The 19,311-nt window shown below is 48.1% G+C and overlaps 1 protein-coding gene across 2 annotated transcripts in view; it reads right to left on the bottom strand.

Annotated features, from left to right (window-relative positions):
- Positions 1-19,311, bottom strand: part of WDR91 (WD repeat domain 91) — an 832,764-nt gene that overhangs the window by 610,723 nt on the left and 202,730 nt on the right. The window contains exons 8-9 of one of the 2 annotated variants that reach the window (XM_069628779.1): positions 13,152-13,310; positions 8,688-8,771 (exon numbers count right to left, since the gene is read on the bottom strand). In XM_069628779.1, coding sequence (XP_069484880.1) covers positions 8,688-8,771; positions 13,152-13,310 — 243 coding nt within the window. The remainder of the gene's footprint in view (positions 1-8,687; positions 8,772-13,151; positions 13,311-19,311) is intronic. The other variant, XM_069628780.1, reaches the window with a different exon arrangement.

Here is a 19,311-nt window from a genome sequence, read left to right as displayed (position 1 = left end):
TAAGGATATAGAGGGGTTCAGGCCATCGCTACTCCCCCTAGAAATCCTCCTGGGTACCCCCATGCCGGAAACGGAACAGAATGCATTCCCGAGGGTCATCGGGGCCATGCTGAGGGCGGGGAGGCTAGCATTGGCCCAAAAATGGAAAAGCGCTCTAGCACCATCCAAGGAGGAATGGCTTTGTAAACTAAGGTCGATTTTTACGTATGAAAAGCTTACAGCAGTGAAAAATGACAGTGTCGGAATTCACGCAGGAATGGACCGCAGTTCTCCTTCATGACGAATGTGTTTCAATGCGTCTGTAAAAATATGCTTTATTATGTACCATCCGTGCTTATCGCAGCACCGGCCCCACAGCTAGAGTTTGGCCCTCATTTTGCTTTGAATCACGGTGATCCCACGATGTCAAAGTGTATAATAATGCATACAACGATGTTTGAATGTTCTCTCTGCAGCTTCTATAACCCGCAAAACCTCAAAACTTGGTATGTTGCAAAGTTGGGGGGGTGGAGAGGGTGGGGGGAGGGGGAGGGGGAATGGGATAAAAAAATAAAAATGTTGACATCTTTGTCTGTTTGCCTATTGTATGGCCGGTGGGGATTGTTGTTGCACCCTACCTTGTATGTACAATGTCAATAAAAAAATAAAGAAAAATAAGAAAACCCCATAAACATACATTTTTAGTTTGTGTCTGGTCATTGAATCCCAGTCACAGGTGTGACAACACTAAACCAAAGATATCCAGGCTGCCACCAGGAGATTGACGATACGTTGGCCTATAGCAGAATGCAAAGAGTAGGTTTGATTTGAGCTGCAGTCGCCTAGAAGAATCACTAATGGGTTGCCATCTGGTGCAATAACTGTGATGTCTTTAATGTCCAACAAGATTGCCTTCCAAAATGTTCAGATCTGTAAGCAGTTCCCACTACCCAGTGATCCTCTTTTCGAACCCACTACAACATTAACCTGACAGGGTAACATCTTCTCAACATGTTGTGGGTCAGGACAGATTATACATTTTCCCTGTTATTTAAAAACATGAGAATTTCTTCTCCCTAGACCACATGTGAAGTCAATTCTCCTTGTTTAAATCTGATTCCCATTTTAAAATATAGGGTAATGTGGTCTTTGAATCATCCGCATACCTTGTAGAGATGAGATACCACATTTTTTGGAGAGTCAAGGTCTGAAGACCTGTCAGATCAATTTCAGCACCATTCTTTACCTTCTCTGTATGAGTCAATTGTGCTACTATATATGGTGAAGCATACTTGACATTGTTGAGTCAAACTGTGGTTTGCTAGTCTCAAAGTGGTGAAGAGGGACCCCATTCCCACATCAATAACCCGAATTTCGTGAAACTCTCCCTTTCCCAGTTCATTAAATGCAAACCAATCAGAGTGGCATAAAAATCAGGACTTCCCAATATGGTTACAAGAGGTAAAGGAAATGAGGTGCATTCATATTTATGAATGAAGGTGGCCCCATTGTTCAAGTGCTTTATATGCCACTAAGTGAGACCACAAAGAGGAAGGTCAATATGCATGACTAAACCAGACAACTCTGTTCAACATCGAAACAGACCCGCCCGGCACCCTTAGAACCTATTTCTTGATTTCCTGAAGGCTGCATTGTCATTTGTATAGTCCCATCATGTGTACAGCAGCTACATACCTCACAGTGTACAGGAGGGTCAGATGTTCCATGACAGTTGCCCTCAAAGGTCTTTCAGGGAGACCGTAGGGTTGTGATAAGCCCAGAGGAAAATAGATAATGTCTGAATTTGATGTGCAAATCCAGGGGGCAATGTAATCAGAAAGACAAACTACCAGGGGTAGCTCGAACATAACGAGTGATGGGTCGATGCCCTGTCGCCCATTAAAGATGAGCCGCTCCTGGTACTAGAAGTCCTTCTGACCTAAGCCAGCCTCTGAAAACACTGAGCCATCTCACAGCTGCTATGGGAGCGCTCCTGGCCTGGCTCTAACCGAACTGTCAAAGGGAAACCTCTAGGTTCCCTTTGGCATTGGAGTATTACTCTAGCGCACATGCCCAACAAGCCATGCAAGGCCGGGGATGCTTCCCTAGCCTTCCATGGCCCATTGGGAATTGAGGCTGAGGTACTGCAAGGCTGAAAGAGCGGGGCACTCTTGCACTGCCCCACACATCCAGATGCCAAAGGGGCAGCAAAGGGAAGGCACTTCAGCTCCACCATATCAATGCAGGATCTGGGGAGCCCTCATCTTCTTGGTTCCTGTTGTGTGCTGTGCGTGAGCCATAAAGCCTTCATTGCAGTAGGCAGCACAAGGCAGAGTCAACTAGAATCTCCAGAGCAAGGCTGCAGGTAAGAAGATAACCGGCGGTATATGAGGAGAGGAACTCGCCCCAATCCTGAGGACGAAGTATTACTTAAGACTCCAGTTAACTAAGGAAGTGAACAAAATATAAGAGTGATATTTGAACAAGTCAGGTGGGGAGCCAACAGAGACTTGGAAGAGAACACATGTGGGGAAGAGCAGGAACCCCATACATGCTAAGTTGAAGCCTAGAGAAAGTGTAATCCTGAAACATATCACGGGGAAAAGGAGGTAAGTCTCGCAATTGAACAGGATAAAGGAACAGTGAGCCTCAGGGAGAGTATCATTGAAAAGGAAAGCCAGAGAGGAAATGCAAGTACATATATTTTGGAAAACACTAAGCAAATAGGCTGTGGGGTGACAGGTGTGTGAGGAACTATTGTAAGGAAAAGTACTACAAAGAGAGGATCACAGAAAGCAAAAGAGCCAAGAGTTATTTTGAGGAACTACAAGAGTTCATAAGAAAGACTATTGAAGGAGATTACGCTAAGAAGTATGTAATCCAAAAGGAAACCTGCATATAAAAGAACTATCCAGAACAAAGAAGACCAAGGGAAGAAGAGACATTCTCTTGGCCTAAATACTTCAGTTATGTTTAGTGGTAGGTCGGGATAGGGTTAGTTTGGACAGAGGACATAATTACTTTGGACTTCCTGACATCGGACAAGCACTTTTAGTTTCTTTAGATAGGTAAGGTATTCCCTTTAGCATAGGGAGATAGGCCTTATTCTTTCATTTTAATAAAGAGAGTACAGAATGTCCTCAAAGTGGACTCCTCCTTCCGAGCCACCACAGTTCACACCCCCTTCACTCACTTACCTGAGGCTGGGTGATCTGATAACCATTGTTTTCTCTCCTGGTTGCTTCTAGATCCTCAGCTTGTTGACAAATTGCCCACTGCCCCCTCCCGCGTTAGCTCCCTACTGCCTTGTTTCTCTGCTCCCCTCACCATGTTCTTCTCCCTAAAGCGATCTGTTGCATTCGAAGCTAGGTCCGCGCTCAATAAATACTCTAATAATGTGCACATGGAACTCGGTCTTGCTTTAGCGAACAAAAGAGAAGCCAAAATATGATATACGATGCTAAGATAGCTCTATAAAATTGACAAATTCAACAAACTATACACAAATCGATGAAAAACAAATTAGTCATTGTGGCTAACAAGAAGTAAGACTTGGACCAGAGGACATGTTCTCACGATAATCTTATTCAAATTAAAAGAAAATTAAGAGAAAAGGCCTCCCTATTACTAGAAGGAGTTCCCTTCCCAACAACTAAAAACGAAGGTGCTTGTCAGGACGTCAAATGACTAAAAATCAGTCCTCCATACTAACCTGTCCAACTAACTGGTCCGACCAACGAGAAAAAGTGTTTTCACATTGGAGGTTGTCAACACCTCTTAGATTACCCCCTCTCCTGCAGACAATCTTAAGAATCAAATGTTCATTATAGGACACGGTGCCTAGCCTGAGTCTCCACACCGGCTTTCAAAAAAAGAATCTAAAAAGTTAGAAAATCCAAGTCTGTCTCATCTCTACTCATTACAAAGTCCCTCAGTTCAGGAAAGGTTTTCCAGTCACCAAAAGTATTGCTCAATTCAACAAATGTTTCAAAGCCTGAATCTAACGGGGTGCTCCACCTATCCCCCTCCAAAAATGCTGTATCTCACGGCCCAACTCGCTCACTCAAGCCATCACAGTCTGGGGTACTGTGGCTGTTACACTTTTCAATTCACATTTATGGTTCTCTTGGTTTTTCAGTATTAGTTCTCGTTTCCCTCGGGATACCTTGGACCTTGTGCTATTCACCGGTTCTCTAACCCCTGGGCTTTACAGGGTTTGCGTCTTTTTCTCCGAACCCGACTTTTCCATTTGGCTCTTTTGGCTTTCAGTATTCTTATCACTCTGGAAGCTTCGGTCCTCACTCAGGTTGTTCACGGGCTCACTAGCTGGTGAATGACGCAGGGTTTGGGCTTCCCCGCAGCGATCAACCGACAGTCTCCCTTCTTCCTGTGCTGTTTCCATACCTGCTCTCTTGCAGCACTTCCGCCAGACATGTGATTCTGGTATCGGTGGCATTTGTCTCTGCCGGACGTGTTCGTACCTCTGGCTGTGGCGGCCTTCTGCGGGCCTTGCCAGTGGTCGTGGCTCTATCTTGGTACAGGGGCTGAAAAGGTTTTGCCCCCTATGTTCCTGGATTCAGTGATGTTTTGCGGCCTCTGGGCCCACCGTGTCCTCTCTGTGGAGTCACCCCTCCAGGCTCTCCTCATTCCATGCTCCAGCAGCAGCGTCTGCTATGTATGGCTCCTCCACCCTGCAGTTTGGCTTTGCGTCAGGGAATCTTCTCCTCCAGATGAGGGCTTTGTTGTTTTTATAGGAGACTCTGCAATGAGAGGCATTGCATAGTTGATGACAGGATATTGAGTCTGCGAAGGGGTCAGTTTATCACCTTTACAACTTCTATGGCCCCCATATAAGCGGAGAGTAGGCGGAGAGTCACAGGGTTTCTCATTACAGGGGGAAGTCACTCCCAATGAGGTCCCGGTTGCCCAAACCCCAAGGGCGGGTCTTGCGGAGCAGACTTAGCTCCCTAGCCTCAATGGAGGTGGCTCCGCTTGGGAAAATGGACGAATTTCCAAGATTCGTCACACCATGCATACCGTAGAAGACTTACAAGAAGAGACAAGTGAACGTATAAAAACTGGCAAAGTATTCCATTCATAATGCCCATTGTAGGCAGATAATGCAGAGGGTATTAAATTGCAATGATACAAAGTAATTGTGGAGTCTGATTAATAAATGTAAGGACGAAGCGTATAAAGTGCAAGTTAACTCCTTAGGCGAGAATGTTTGATATAAACAAACTGAAGAGACATTTGTGACAAGAAGGACATCTGGTACTGAATAGCAGTTATCCTTTTCTACCCCTTAAGAGCAGCCATATTTTGCGGAAGATGTATACAACATTGTAAATACAGTAAACAACTCTTGTGCCCATGCCGCCGGCGGCCTAATGAATGTTGAGCTAAAGAAAGATCCTGGAACATGGGCTCAAACATTGCATTTCTTTTTCAAATAAATAATTAAGAATAATTGTATATTGACCTCTTGGAGGGAGTACTTATTATATCTTTCTAAAGGGGTGATAGACTTAACCCTGCTAATTATAAATAATGTACAATGTTGGATGCCTCCAGCAAACCTTTAGCCATTATATTATTGATGGAACTTGTTAATTGATCTGAATAGAGGAAACTCCTTTAACCATCTCAAGCTGCGTTTAGAAAAGGGTTGGCTACTACTCAATATTCTCATATTAAATCTCCAAAACCAGAAGGGCTAGGTCTGACACAGGTCTCCCTCTACGCATGGCATACCTTGATTTATGTACTGCGGTTCATGGGAGTTTAGCGAGAACTGCACTATTATTGTTCAACCTATATGTTACGATGGCATTTGAGAATCCACTCGGTGGGTGGATTCTGAGAGGCCAACCTATTTTGGTGTACAGGAAATGCACTAAAGTCTAGCCAAACCCAGTTAAGATAGGGCAGCATAGGTCCAAACACCAACAAGGGCCTTCTTGGGAACAGGACAGAATAGAAGGGCTTCACTGAGACTGGGTTGGAGTCGATGACTGTCAGCTTCAACGGTCATCCATGGGTCGTCAGCAGGCTCCGCTTCTTCGTAGGGGGCTTGGCTCCAACGATGATCTGGTGAATGGCTACAGAAGTCCTCCTTTTATCAAAGATCTCACTGGAGTGGCCAGGTCCACTAGTGGTAAGGATCTGCACCATTCAAACTGGCAGTGGCTACCCATTCATGGGCAGCCACTGGCCAAACACTCTGCCTAGCAACAAAAGCACCGTGGCATGGATCTGGACTGAGTCCAGACAGTCCCATCCCCCACATCCGGCCACCCACACAGACCACTACTCTGCACCGGAAAGCAGAAGCTTTCCCAGGCAAAGGGCTTTCCATACATGGCAATTGCAGGCCCGGGAGGGCAGGAAGAAGGCCAAAGTACAAAATGGCCAAAAGACAGCCAAATATCTCACGGCACAGCCATTTTAGAGTATATGGTATTCTTTATGGCATTATTATGTAAAAAGTGCACGAGTCAAAAGTCAAAAATTAGGTAGAAAAGGATCCACTGTTACCAGCCCATCCTGGACACATTGTAATTGTAACCACAAAGTAACAAAAGGAAAAGTTGTAAGGATACAAAGTACCCTAACCACAGTTCATTTTAAGGTGATGTGTGCAACTTTAAAAATACAAGAAATCCACTAAGGGAGACATAGGGCCTCATTACACGGAATGCGTTTGCAATGGCGCTATTAGCGCCATGGCTACCTCCTTACCGCATTCCGGGTCCGTGTTCCTGGAATAGGGACTTACCGGGTCATTCCGACCTTGGAGGACCCGGTAAATCCCCATTCCGGGAATCATTCCCCATTCCCATTTGAGCACGCATAGGGCTCAATGGGAATGGGGAAGGAGCTAATAACGGTACCATTAGCTCTGAAGTCCCTTAGCAGGTCCCTTCCAGAACGCCTGGTAAAACAAGGCGTTAGGGGAGGGACCCCGCAAAGGGACCTCGTAGTAGGGCGGTAAGGGATTACCGGCACCGGTGCCCTTACCGGTGCCAGTAATCCCTTACCGCCTACCGTGTAATGAGGCCCATAGTGTCCCAGTGCTAATAGTGTTACGGATTGACCAGTTTCTCCATAAAAAATTAGCAAAAATCAAGGTAGTAAACCTGAAGGCTTTACTTACCTCCAAAATGTCTAGTCTGCTAGCAAACAATAGCAAAACATGGTGTCACATAGAAGTGTATGGGAGGAAAGCAGTAAAAAGACCATCTTTCTCAACACCAATCAGAGCCCAGACACCACTTTCACATTAGTTTTATTCAGGAAGACTTCTGAGCTGACTCAGCAACTGGGCTCAGTCAGGAAACGACTAAACAAGGCTACACCTGAACCATCCATTTTGTTCAATCAGGCCAGGAGAAGAAAAACATTCAACTACACAAAGGCAAACCGGGGATGCTCTAGTACACCATTCTGGATTTCAGCAAGGTGATCAATAGAGCCACCTCCAAGATAAACCTGTACCAAAATATGATTAGGTAATCTGCCACCAAATGGGAGGTTCCTCTCAGCCATTGTGTGAGAAAATACTCAAGGAGGAAAATGATACTTGGTGTACCCTGACCCTGCGAGGTTTGGGTTCTCTCTGAGGCACATAAAGTACATCTGCATCTCTGATGTGGATCTAGAATAGGGCCCGTTATGACTCAAGGGAAAAGTTGAGTAACCTATTAAGCAAAATAAAATAAACAAAATGGCCTCTTGCCAGAGTGAAGTTTAGGATTTCTGACCTCACACTTTCTGACCATTGTCTGCTCTCTGGCCCTCTCACGACTGGGATTGACAGGTCTACCTAAATCTACTCTCCCTCTTCTAAGAACAATTCTGCACTTTTGCACCTATACCTGTAATAGGTGACAGAAATGTTGGTCTCATTACGCTAAAATTAACTGTACTGGTTATCCTTGCCAGACTGCATCCAGTTTACGCTTCTCTGCCTTACCAAGTAAGAGGTGTACCACACCAATTTACCTGGGCCAGCAACTGACATTCAGGTGGGTGAAAGGTTTACTCAATAAGAAGATCATGACGGTGGAGATGATGAATTTAAAAGAAAAAACAAAAACCTGTTTATACAGCATTTCTGTGGCCTTATGGAAACCAAAAGGGAGTAAGAAGCCTTGCAGGATAGGAATTTTCATTGATCAAAAACATCAAGGTCTTTCCTGAGCTAGTCTTGTGGTAAAACTGCCAATATCCTCTGGGTTCCGTCAACAAGAACCTGTATTAACCCCATAGGATGGGCATGCAACAGTGCAATAGTGGTGTACACCTTCCTCTCAGTTTGATCTCTCCCTCTTCTCTGAGAGCAATGAACTAACCACTCTTAGTTTGCCTAGTCTCCCAAAAGAATAAGACTAAAGAAATGTGCAAACAAGTGGCCAGGGAGAAAAAGCTGATCAAGCTTCATAATTTGTTTTTGGTTAAAAGAGGCAGAGTAAGACTATGGGGGGAATTAAAGAACCTGACATTTGGTGTGGTGACCATAAAAGCTAGCTGGCCCATTACATTGCATGCCTTCTCCGCGTTTAGCCCTAACAATCAAATGATTAAAAAAAATAAGTTACCTATTTGCCCCTTTCTAACATTATGTGAAGAATGCGAAGCACAAGTTGAATATTAAAAAGGACAAACAAGCAGGGAAAAGTACAATAGCGAGAACACTCTTTACCAACCTGAATCCAGCAGGCACCAGCAAGATGGCGGTCGACTCCAGAGGGTGCTGAAATCTCATGACCAGTTTGGATGTCACTTGAGGCCTGAGAAATAAATGACCAAGAAGGCTTTTCACAACCCGGCTACAGGGTGGTTTCAGCAAATCAATTTTGGTAGAAATGAATTTAAGGATCGGACACCAGGTTCCTGTGGAACCCTACTTGCATTGGGGATAGTAAACTTGCTGGGCTACAGGAAGCTAAATGACAATACTAGTAAACATGAGGGGGAGTCATGGGGCATAAATGTTTGCTTCAGAGTGGCTTTTCTGGCATATTAGTAAGGCCTTCTCTGTCCCAGCACCCACCAACTGTAGCTTGCTGCGTTCTTCAGCGTCCATGAATCTAACCATCACGATTTCGTGTAGCATCAAAAGTTGGCTAGTCAACATAGCTGAAACCTAATTTTACTTAACACACAACTACATTTTATCACTGCTGTCTGCACTCAATCGTGGCAAGATGCCACTAGGCGAATTACATGCTTTACAGATGAATTACATGCTTTATAAATCAAATACAGCTCAAGCCCATTTGAAGTTGGCCTGCCATTGCAAAAAATTCTTGCTCTCACGTGGGCGCTGAAATTAGTTTGCACCCACCTCCTAGGGATGTTATCTAGGTCAAGGGTGTTCCAAAACGATTTTCTGTCTCCACCGAAGTAGTAATTGAAATAGAGTGTATACTTTACTGTGATTGCTTCCCCTTTTTTATTCACATGTAGTGCACAGGCGCTGTAACTCTAGCAAACCGAGATGGAAGAGAGTGCTGGTCAAGCCACCTATGGGTGTGACAGTGGCACAGAGTATCAAGCACGATTTTGGACTCTGCCTAAAGGGAGCAGAGCCTAAGGTTTAAGTTACTTACCTGTAACTATTGTTCTCCACCATCGGTCTGGCATGGATTCACATGCTCCTGAATATTCCCCGTCGTCAGGCTGGAAATCCTCGGTAAAAGAAAAACAGTTTCACTTTCACTTTAAAACTGTATTTCTCATCTAAACTAATCACTCCTTCCTGGAATCCCAGTCGACGCAGTAGAAACTCGTGAAGCCTCCACGTAGCAGCCCTGCAGATGTCGAGCAGGGGCATCCCAGAGAGAAACGCTGTCGTTGCTGCGATTGCTCTGCTGGAGTGGGCTCTCGTCCTGCCTGGCAGTGGCCTGCTAGCCAATCGATGACAGTGCATGATGCAGCCGGAGTGCCACCTGGAGGTGGAAGCCTTCGATAAGGCTTTTCCATGATTTACAGGTGTAAAGTTGATGAACAAATGAGAAGTCTACCAAAAATTCAACTGCAAGGCACGAGCAACGTCCAGCGAATTCAAGGCCCTTTTCCCTGGCGACGACGGATTCGGGAAGAAGACAGGTAACACCAAAGGTTTGTTGAGGTGGAATTCTGACAGTACCTTTGGCATAAAGGTGGGGTGTGTATGCAGTACCACCATTGAGGCGTGGAAAGACAAGTAAGGCTGCTTGCAAGCCAGGGCCTGGATCTTCCCGACCCGCCTGGCCGAGGTGATAGCCACAAGGAAGGCTGTCTTCCATGAGAGAAACCTGAGCGGGTCTTGATGCATAGGCACAAAAGGAGCTCCATTGAGCCTAGTTAGCACTACATTGAGCTCCCAGGCCGGAACAGGAGGCTTCACCGGCGGAAAAGTCCTGAAGAGTCCGTTGAGGAACTCCTCAACGAGTCTGGGCGACCACAGCTAAGGTTAACCCGGAGACCTGGTATACATGTATATGGCAGAGATATGCACCTTCATAGAGGCGTGACACAATTCCACATTGGCCACGGAAAGCAAGTATGGTAGAAGTTACGGGGCTGTGACCCACAGAGGGGAAATCTTCTGAGTCCGGCACCACACGGAGAAGAGCTTCCATTTATGGCCAAACCACTTCAACATTGAAAAGGCCTGGCCCTGGTCAGGATGTCCTTACATTACGTGGGTAAAGCATAACCTCCAAACTCTCGGGCTGCAGGAGCCATGCCCTCAGGTTCAGCGACTCCGGGTCGTGATGCATAATTGCTCCCTCCCCGGTGAGAAGGAACAGTGGTAGCTTGATGGATGGGGCCACTGACAGACACAGTAGGTCTGGGTACCCGTTTAGTTGCAGCCACGCTGGGGCGACTAGTATTATCCTGCAGTGGCACTGTCGGAGTGTGTTGATCACACGCAGCAGGAGTGGAAATGGAGAAAAAGTGAATAGGAACTGTCCCTCCGACAGGAACAAGAAGGCGTCCCCCCATGCTTCTCAGGTGAGGGAACCTGCTGGCGAATTTCTGGCACTTGGAGTTTGTCGCCGTAGCGACGAGATCGATCTGGGGTTGGCTCCATTTGTCGAACAGAAGGTCCACCTGGCCCAGGCGAAGTTCCCACTCGTGGCAAGAACGCAGCTCTCTGCTGAGCGGGTCCACAATGGTGTTCTTGATGCCCGCCAGGTGAAAAGGGACGAGGAACATGTCCTGATGAATGGCAGAGCGGCACAGGTCGTGGGCCTACTTGGAGAGTGCAGGTGAGCGGGTCCGTCCTCGCTTCTGGATGTAAACCATGGTGTTGGTGTTGCCTGTGAAGATCCTCACCACCTTGCCCTTCAATGACGGTAGAAAAGACTTGAGGGCCCAGAATATCGCCCGAAGTTCCAGGACGTTGATGTGGAGGCCCTTTTCTTCTGGTTGCCAGAGGCCTCTAGCGGGCAGCTGTCCGATGTGGGCTCCCAAGCCTTCTAGAGAGGCGTCCGTGGTGACGGTCTCCTGGTAAGGCAGGACTTGAAACCGAGTCCCCTGAAAGAGATGCAGTCGTACATCCCACCACTATCTTCCAAGGGCAATCCTCGTTGAGGGAGATCTTGTCCACAAAGGTCACCGATACTTGCATCCATCTCTCATCCAGGAACTCCTGGAGAGGCCTCTTCTGAAGTCTGCAGAGGTGGACGAGTCTGATGCAGGAGGACATAATGCCCAGCAGCCTCTTGATGGCACGCACCGTTGCTGTCTGCATCGATGACCAGCGCTGTACTTTCCCTTGCATGGCCACCGCATTTCCTCCGAGGGGGATGCCAAACACATTACTGTGTTGAGCAGGGCACTCAGAAACAGCATGGTCTGGCGTCAAGCAGGACTTTGGATAGTTTATGGAGAACCCAAGCTCGGTCAGCAGATGTACGGTTCTCGATGTGTGCTTGCTCGCCGGCACGTGTGAGCGGGATCACACGAGCCAATCGTCCAGATAAGGGTTCACGTGGATGCCCTGTAGACGAAGATGTGCTGCCACCAGGGCCAAGCACTTTTTAAAGACCCTCTGAGACAATTTCAGGCCAAAAGGTAGAGCCTTGAACTGGTAGTGCTGACCCTAAATCATGAAACGTAGGATTTTTCTGTGTTTCTGTGAATGAGAATGTGGAAGAAGGTGTCCTCCAGAGCCAACGACTTCATAAAATCCTCATCCTCCAGCTTGGTGAGCATTTGTTGTAAGAACCATCCAGAAACTTTTGGGACTTAAAGCTCTAGTTGAGCTGACGCAGATCCAGGATTGGGCTCCAACCCCCTGTTTTCTTTCAAACCAGAAAGTATCTGGAATATGCTCCGGTCGCAGGAGGTGATGGGTTCCATCACCCCTTTCTGTAACATGGCACGCACCTCTCGTAGGAGCTGTGGGACGTGTTGTTCCTGTCGTGGCACTGGTGGAATACGAGATCACGTTTGTTGGAACTCCAACGTGTGCCCCTGTCCGAGAGCGTCCAGCACCCATCTCTCGGTGGTGAACTTTTTCGACGTGCTGACGAACTTCATTGGCCGCCCTACCACTGGGGTGCTTAAGTGGGGGCCAGAGGTCACTGCCGGTTCATGCCTGCTTGGGGACACGGGGCTGGGGCCCTGGCCTTCCTCATCCTCATCCTCCTCCTTTCGACGAAACTCAGACGTTTCTTGCCCTTGAGCGGCGTTGAAATTCACTAACAGATCCCCACTTGTCGGCCGATGTAGAGAAAGAGCACACAGGCTCCAAATTGACAAAAATCGAACTTTTTACCGAAAAAGTGTGAAAAAAATAGGTAAGCTCACAGAGCAAAACACGAGGACTCCCAACACTTGAACGTGCAATAAAAATCTGAAGATGGCTGCTAGAGGGCGGGCTTAGGGAGAGGGCAGTCATTGGCTGGGAGTAGTATGACCCCCAAGCTCAGTGATGGGTTTAGAGGAGAAATAGAGTTTGAAAGTGAAACTGTTTTTTTTTATTTTACAGAGGATTCCCGGCCAGACAACAGGGAATATTCATGAGCATGTGAATCCATGCCAGACCCCATGCTAGAGAAATAATACATTATTTAAAGATCCTTTGTGTGGCATGTCACGAACAAATAACTTTGAATAATATTCAACACAGTAAAAGGACAAGTAAAGGGAGCACACTTATAAAGCTTCAATACCTGTGTAGATGCTTTAGAGAGCAACTCCTTTCTCTCCTTCCCATGATCCTGTAACCGCCTCTGTCTTGGAAGGAGCGCACTCACTTCACTTGCCGCTGTCCCCAAAACAGGGCTTTTTACATCCTTAGAAGTCATCAGCACCTCCTTTCCTTTAGTGTTCTGGAAAAAGGAGAACATTTTTAAAGCTCATGGAGCTCAAACAGTAATGTTAACTCTATTAGGATTTACAGTGACCCAATTGGCAGAGTGGAGAATCAGACTAAAGTCATGACATTTTCGGCTTCACTTATGAGTGAGATACTACAGCCTCAATTAGTGAACGTGCATGGATTAATGTAGCATAAAGCAGACCACTTTACAATCTATTATAGGGATGGCTGTATTCACAACTATATATTATCGGGATATTATGTGCAACTAAGCACAAAAACTTTAATGATGTAGAATTTCCTATAATATGCTTGGCATGGGTACATTAATTCGTAGCATAGCAAAATGACACAAGGAAGCAGTATGCAACGGTTAAGATTAGGTCCCGGGAGGATAGCTCAGCGGCAACGTGCGTGCTTTGGAAGCAAGACAGAGCAACACAGGTTCGATCCCCTGGTCCGCGCTTAGAAACCTCTGGGTGTTTAAGCGCGTTATGAATACGCAACTAAGACAAAAGCAATTACGCAACTAAAACAATTCCTGTAACAGCGCCTCGATGCCCACGGGCTGTGTGAGCGCTTTAAAAATGCAATAAATAAATAAAATAAATAGGTTTATGACCTGTATTATAGCAATCACCACCGTGTCTGGGGATGTACAGGGCTGGTACGCTCAGGCCTCAGTGAGAGCTCAGGGCTGATTCAGGCCCTGTATATCGCCAGACAAAGGAGTGATACCTATTCACACTGAGGGGTTTCGTCCGTGGTGCCGATAACAAATATTTTTGTACAGGAGGATGTTGCGTATGCCCAATCTCCCGTAAAACAAAAGAAAAACAAGTTGGACAAAGTCTCTTTTCTATTTCTAATGTAGCTGCCCAGCGCACACATGGAAAGAAGCGGGCAGCTGGAGCCAGGCCTGGAGGTAAGGAGGCATTGGGGGAGAGCGGAGTTGGGAATGACGTGGGGGCTGGTGAGGGGGCACGGGGGCTACAGCACTGAAGCATCAAAAAAGCAATGCCGGCACCTGGGGAAGGGATGCAGGTGGTTGGTGGAACGCGGGCAGACACTGGCAGTTTCTGTCCATGTTTAAAGCCATCCGATTGGCTGAGTGCCCTTCTCCAGGTGTGAATAGCTAATCAAATCCAGTGTCTTGAAATTCTGTTAATATGCTTTTATACTGCACCAAATCACATCAGTATTAGAATCATAGCACCTAGACTGGAGTGTGGCGCACTAGGGGTAACCAGACAGACTGCTGGAAGAAAGAAGGAGCAAGGGGGAAGATGAGAGGTGGGAAAGCAAGAAATAGGGAGGAGGAAATACAGCAGGGGAACAATGTTTTGTGATAACATGGGTGCATGTCAGTCCAGTTAAATGGACCATGGTTCTAGAAAAGGGAGGAGCCGATATATCCTAATATGTTGTGATAATGGGGGTTGCGTTTCCAATACAGATTTGGAGAGTCTGAGGGGACGCTGTAGAGCAGCCAGCAAGATGGCTGCCGAACGAGGAGCTCAAGCCTTGTACAAATCCAAAACGTCAAGAAATCTGTTTGTGCCAAATTGTTTAAGTAATGAACTGCAGCCCACGCTACTTCAAGATATGGGGCATCTGTGGGCGAAATTCCAAGTAAAATCGGACTGTGCTGGAGAAGCGGCGACCGACTGAATATCCGGCATTTCTGCCCCTTTTGCAGCACAGCGCCGGGGGAACTGTTGGTGCGCTTTGGCTTGGGGACTACCCACCATCCAGCCCCTGCCGTTGTGCGCCCTGCCTTGCCGTGCATCTGCCTGCCTGACGGAGCGGACAGATGGGCTGCCAACCTTGCCGGGATAACCTCGCTTAACACAGCAATAATCGGACTGTCATCGGGAGTAGCCCCTGCCCTACGCCGCGGCACCGAGTGAGGTGCTCTGCAGGAAATCACTACTCCTGCTGTGGCTGCTGAATTTGGACCGGGCTGAGCCCGGGGTCGGGTGCGACGCCGGAGGTCGGCGATGGACGTACCTGCACCCCGAAGACAGATGGCGCCCTGATTTCATGCCCGGTGACGAGGTAGGAGACGCTGACCCTGTGAACTGCCTCCACCCGGACCGCCGCTGGGCTCTCTCCGCTGCCTGTGAGCACGGGGAGCCCTACTTGAGACCTGCTACTGTTGTGCTAGGGGCCTGGGCTCTGACCCGTCTCATCACTGGAATTGCGCTGTGACTGTGGGCGGTGGCCAGCGCTTCTGGGACTGCTTCGCCCCGCAATTCTGCTCCCTCTGCTGCCTGGGGACTCCAGAAACGTGTAGCGCCCTACCAGATACCTGCTGTTGTGCTGGAGGCCCACGCTCCTGGGTCGGCTTCACCCCGCGGTGCTGCATGTGTGCCCGGCTGCAAGCAGGTGCTGTGTTGCGGTTGATGGTGAGCTCCGTGGCTATGCGCATGAAGGTGGGTTATTACGTCCAGGTAATCCACCCTTGATGCATGTATTACCCCCAGTGGGGCCGTGCCCTGCCATTCCACCGCACCGGCGGATCGGGTTGAGCCCCCCTTAGTGTGTACTGCGACCCATTGCCTGCTGCTGCGCAAACCCAACCGCACACCCATAACAGCAACTGTGAGGAAGGCAGTTGTGGCCGTCCTGAATGGTGCTGACCGTGCCGCGGTGACACAGCCAAGGTCGCCGGGAGCTGGTGTGCAACCACCCAACACCACGCTGCAGCACCCATGAGAAACGGGCTTGGGGCAGACTATCAAGCAACATACCTAATGCGACAACCCACGATGCAACATAACTGGGTGCAGCATGCACTGTGCTGGGGTATCCCTGGCGCAAGGAGCACAGTTGAGCTACGATTACTACAAAGTGCAACATCCTTTCATCCGTGGCGCACCTACATCCAACACTTGTTCAGGTTTGCACCTCTACGGCGCCCTACACTGCATCTGTCCTGTCCGACGGCCTGGTCCGTGGCGCTGCTGGCTGGGCCTCTGTGAGCCTGCGCCTTGTGTAAGGTTTTCTGGCGCGGTGGGTGCGTCCCTACTACCCCAGAGTTCAACAGGCTTTGCAGATGATACACCTAGGTTGACCGCCTACTGTTGGAAAACGCTTAACTCGTACAGGCGCTGAGTGGGGATAACTCATTGCGACGAAAAGCTGTGCAACACTGGGGGGGATCCACTGTTGACTACCTCCCCCTAATAAGTGACTACTGCAACTGTGGCCACCATGACAAAAGGGGCTGGATCCAAAAAGAAGGGCCCAATGGATACATACACCAGTACTACCGCCAAACCCTCAAATCTTGCAGCTGCGACACCCGAAACTGAAGGCTCCTCGACGTGCCAGGCCTCCAGGGATGACCACCTGCTCACTGCCATGCAGAATGGCTTCTTAGCTGTAAATGTAAAGCTCAATGACATTGTCTCAACCACTGGCTCCCTGAAGTCCAAACTCAAAAAAAAAAAAAAGGAGGGGCCCCGGATCACAGAAGTGGAAACGCGAGTAAGTGAAGCAGAAGACAAAGCAGTGAAACACGACCGTGACATTGCACACCTCCAGCATGAATTCAGTAAAGTAGGCAATAAATGCGACGATTTAGAATCTAGGTCACGTCGGAACAACGTCCGGATCATAGGGATTCCGGAGCCCTCTTGCAAAGGACCAATGGAACAATTTGTTAAAAGCCTTCTGAAAACACTATTTGACTCCACTCGATTCTCGCAGCACTTAGTTGAAAGAGGGTAACAGGTCTCGGCCCCTGTTCCCAAGCCAGGAGCCCCCCCTCGCACCACGCTGGCTAAACTGCTGAACTACCGGGACAGAGATCTCATCCTGCGTATGGTGAGAGAGAAGGGGGCTCGCCGCTTTGAATCCGCCGACATACACATCTATCCCGACTTCGCCACCAATGTGCTGTCTAAGCGCAAATCATTTGATTCAGTTAAGAAATTGCTACGTACCCGGCAGGTCCAATATGCCCCATTATACCCGGCAAAACTACGCATACAGCATGCGGGGCACAGTTCTTTGAAGACCCTGATGAAGCCACAGCGTACATCGAGTCCAACATCTCCATCCCACTGCCAAGGCGTGACCGTGAGGATGGTTACAGATCTCCTAGAGACAACAACGCTCCGTCCAACATTGAGAATGACTGACCTCCTTTAAGTGGCTGAGCCTTAACCCGGAGCTATGACCGGGCACATGCAACTCCTGCCGCGGGGCTGGCGGCACATTGACAGCCATCTGACTAGCCTTGCGATCTGCACACAGTACACCCCAAGAAGGTTCTTAAATGTTACGTCTTGCAAGGGATTTCATCGTCAAGTTTGGGGAGATGATGTGGGTGGGGGTGGCGGGAATTGTTGAAACGGTTTATAATTCCAATGGCTGTTTAAGGCCATGGTTCGGAGTTAAAGTGTTCAAGCTGGAAAACAGTGCGAATCACCCCTTGATCATGGAATATGCTCATACTCTAGTTTTGCCCCAGCTACAGTCGGGCAACTATTTGGTACAGTTCACACATGACCGGTACTAATATTATGTTTATGTCCTGGAATATATGTGGCCTCAACCACCCTATTAAGGCACACAAGGTTGTAGCTTACATAAACAGGCACGCCCCTAAGGTGGTCATGTTACAGGAGACACATGCCCAGGGTCCAATTAATGTCTCATTCACTAAAACATGGAGCCGGCAATGTTGCTACACCAACTAATTGTCTCAGTCCCGCAGTGTACTCACACTAATACACCGATTTGTTCTGTTTCAAGAGTCCAAGCGAAACGTTGATCCACAGGGCAGGTATGTTATCCTTTGGGACACCCTGGCGGGTGTACCCAAACCCTTATAAACACCTAAGACCCTAATATGGATGCCCCACAGTTCTATGGCCATATTCTCAATATTCTGATGAGGGAAACACATTCACATATTGTGTGGGGGCTGGGGGAACTTCAACTTGATCCTCGACTGCATTATGGATCGATCCAGGTCTACGCAGAGAGAGTTATCCGCTGCAGCCCGGATGCTACAGAGTGTAGTGGGGCACTTGGAATTAACAGACGCATGGCGGGCTCATAACCAGCTAACACAGAAATACACGTACTACTCTACAGTCCACGACGCATATTCTAGAATAGATTTCGGGCTGGTCTCTGCTTCACTCGTGGCAACCGTAGTTGAATATAAAATTCTCTCCCGCACGATCTCTGATCACTCACACATCCTTCTGACCATGAAATGGAATGCACAGCCCACCCTGCGGCCCCTATGGCGCTTGCCCAGCTCGTGCTCGGCAGACCTAGTCTTTCTCGAGGGACTGCACAATAGCTCAGTCAAATTCTTCCTTAGAAATGAAGGGACTGTACAACACCACAGCACAATATGGGAGACCTACAAAGTGTGGATCAGGGCGGAAATCATTTCCACTGCATCTGGGATACTGAGAATCACTAGGCGGGAATTGAATGGGGTGGAAGCCGACCTCAAACAATTGGAAGGTGAATATGGTAACACTCATAATCGTGCCCTACTGGGTTGCATTAAGGGGAATGTAATAAAGTTCCAGGAACTAGCTGACACGGAAGCCCAATTACTTTATTATCCAGGGCGGGTTAGGCGATACAGAGAGTCCGACAGACCTGGGCGCCAATTGGCGAACTCGATCAAAACTGGGACTGGGGCCCAACATATTACTGGGATTTTCGGGGCTACTGGCACCACCCTGAACACTCCCAAAGAGGTGAACTTTGAATTTTCTAAGTCCCTATACACTAACTCAGACAACTGCACAACACTGGAACTTGAATCATAACTGAATGAGATACCGCTCCCGGCGATCTCGGATAAGGCCCAAGAGGACCTTAACATGCCACTGACTACTGAGGAGATCATTTAAGCAGTTAAGTCACTCCCCTCAGGTAAGGCAACAGGCCCCGACGGCCTGGGGATCGAACTTTACAAAGAATTGAGCTCCACCTTTGCCCCCCGCCCCAGTTGCTACGAATATGGAAAGAGG

The sequence above is a fragment of the Ambystoma mexicanum genome, chromosome 12 (genome assembly GCF_040938575.1).
Source record: "Ambystoma mexicanum isolate Mex_15411 chromosome 12, UKY_AmexF1_1, whole genome shotgun sequence".
Taxonomy (NCBI): Eukaryota; Metazoa; Chordata; class Amphibia; order Caudata; family Ambystomatidae; genus Ambystoma; species Ambystoma mexicanum.
The sequence above is the reverse complement of the archived record's forward strand: the minus strand, read 5'-3'. Positions and strand labels throughout refer to the sequence as shown.